Consider the following 2,324-nt stretch of genomic DNA (forward strand, 5'->3'; position numbering starts at 1 on the left):
TCTCGACGCTGTTGTTTGGTGTTTGGCCTCCGGAGGGGCGTTCTCTGGAGGTCCGCCGGTGCAGGCCGCAGTGACAGGGCCGCTCGCCCCGCGCACCCCGCCTCTTGCCCGGTGGGTGCTGCGTCTGCTCGCGGCCTCCGCGTCCTGCAGGCCCAACATGGCGCAGGAGGTGTCGGAGTTCCTGAGTCAGAACCCGCGGGTGCCCGCCTGGGTGGAGGAGCTGCGTTGCGAGGGCGAGACTGACAAACACTGGCGCCACCGCCGGGAGTTTCTGCTCCGCAATGCCGGAGATCTGGCCCCCACCGGCGGCGCTGCTTCCGCTACCACGAATGAGGCTGCAGAGGCCGAGAGGCGGTCCCGCAATCGGCAGGTGCCGCACGTCAGTTCCTTAGCTGCAGCAGCTCATCTCCTTCTCCATGGCTTGGGCAAACCACGTCTTCCTGGGGTGCCGGTGAGTAGGAAGGTGTCCCTAACCGGCCCTCCCCATGTTTGGCCCGAGAATTCAGCGCGACTGGCCGCAGTGGGGAAGGGAAGTTACGAAGCGCGGGAATCCGCGGCACCGCTGCCCTCTAAGGGTGAGAAGGGCGCCTCTGCGAGAGGCCGACGTGACTTAAGAGTGTGGGTGTCCCTTAGTGTGTGGGACTGCGGGTGGAGGGGTTGGCGTCAAAGCTGACAACGCTATTGCATGGATCTTGGAACACTGCCTCCCAGGCCCAGGGGCATTTGTTTATGAGATTCCAGGAAACAGAAAGTTCTTGGCGGTTGGTACATGTTTTTGATTGCAACCAGGAAATGCAGTTCCTGTGGACCGTTGTTGCACACCACAAATAGTTGTTTGGATAAAACATTTCTTTAAAAAGTGATTTTGCCTTCTTTTTTCAGGTACCCTCAAAAAGTTATGGATAAAATACTTAGTATGGCTGAAGGCATCAAAGTGACAGATGCTCCAATCCATACAACAAGAGACGAACTGGTTGCCAAGGTGAAGAAAAGAGGGATATCGAGTAGCAATGGTTAGCAGATCATAGATGTGAACATACATAGGAGCTTAGAACATAAGTTTGATATAAGTAGGAATTCTTTTATAACTAATTTTTAACAAGCCAGAATTTGCAAAATGTTATTAATAAAGTTGTAATATTAAACCTAAACTATATGTCTATATTTTAGGTTCTGAACTTAATAGTTTCCTTTGACTGCTGTAGATTTTGATGTGTCCAGTGTTGTCTGATGCTGTCGATTTTGCAATATTAGAAACTGGGACCAGCAGATGATGTAATGGTTATGTCGCTGGCCTCCCCTGTATGGTGGTTTGAGTCCCTGACCTGGCAGCTTAACTCAGGCCAGGTACATGTGCCTGCGTGCCCAAGATCCCAAGAGGAGGATGGAGGAGAAGGGATTGCAGTGTGGCCATTCCTCCTGGGGGGTGATTTCTCGCTTTCTGTCTCTATATGTCTTTTTCCCGTGAACCAACAGGCCCTATAGCAAAAATCTCTCTTTAAAAAAAAAAAAATTAACGATGTTATGTAATACTGCTTTAAGAAATTAATGAAGGTATTCCATATTTTTTAAAGAAACTAGTTGTGAAATATTTTTGCCTTGTGCTTTTATTTTAATGAGAGTCTGTATTGTCTCCTGAGATATGAGGTATCCTTAGTCATATATCTTTTTTTTTTTTTCCTTTTTAGAAGGGGTAGAAGAATCATCCAAAAAACGAGCCATTGAAGGGAAGAACAATTCTGTAGTTGAGCAAGATCATGTGAAAATTTCTGCCCAAACAGAACGTGCATCAGCTCACCAGGAAAACAGTTCAGCATCAGAGAGTAGTGGGAACTCAACTCGGAGCTCTGGCATCTCAAGTCAGAGTAGCTCTGCCAATGATGGAGATCGATCTGTTTCCAGCCAAAGCGGCAGCAGCATTTCCTCTCAGGTAACAACGGCAGGATCTGGAAAAGCTTCTCAGTCAGAAGCTCCAGATAAACCTGGATCAGCAGCATTTGTTTCTTCATTGTTTCATTGTTGAAATCTAGTGTGAATAGTCACTTGGCCCAATCCACTGATTGCAGACAACAGAGTGGATCACCCAAGAAGAGTGCTTTGGAAGGCTCTTCAGTCTCAGCTTCTCAGAGCAGTTCAGAGATTGAGGTGCCCTTGTTGGGCTCCTCAGGAAGCTCAGAAGTAGAATTGCCATTATTATCTTCTAAACCTAGCTCAGAGACAGCTTCAAGTGGGTTAACATCCAAAACTAGTTCAGAGGCAAGTGTGTCATCAGTTTCTAAAATCAGTTCCTCATCAGGCACGTCCTTACTAACTCCCAAGAGCGG

At 48.2% G+C, this 2,324-nt stretch overlaps 1 protein-coding gene across 1 annotated transcript in view; it reads left to right on the forward strand.

Moving 5' to 3' along the window:
- CDKN2AIP (CDKN2A interacting protein) overlaps positions 1 to 1,931 on the forward strand; it is a gene marked incomplete in the record, with an annotated part of 3,261 nt that extends 1,330 nt beyond the window's left edge. The window contains 4 exon segments of the mRNA XM_027776594.1: positions 1 to 370; positions 372 to 451; positions 883 to 982; positions 1,689 to 1,931. Coding sequence (XP_027632395.1) covers positions 158 to 370; positions 372 to 451; positions 883 to 982; positions 1,689 to 1,697 — 402 coding nt within the window.
- Between the last annotated feature and the right edge of the window lie 393 nt (positions 1,932 to 2,324).

The sequence above is a fragment of the Tupaia chinensis genome, unplaced genomic scaffold (genome assembly GCF_000334495.1).
Source record: "Tupaia chinensis unplaced genomic scaffold, TupChi_1.0 Scaffold000685_1, whole genome shotgun sequence".
NCBI lineage: Eukaryota > Metazoa > Chordata > Mammalia > Scandentia > Tupaiidae > Tupaia > Tupaia belangeri.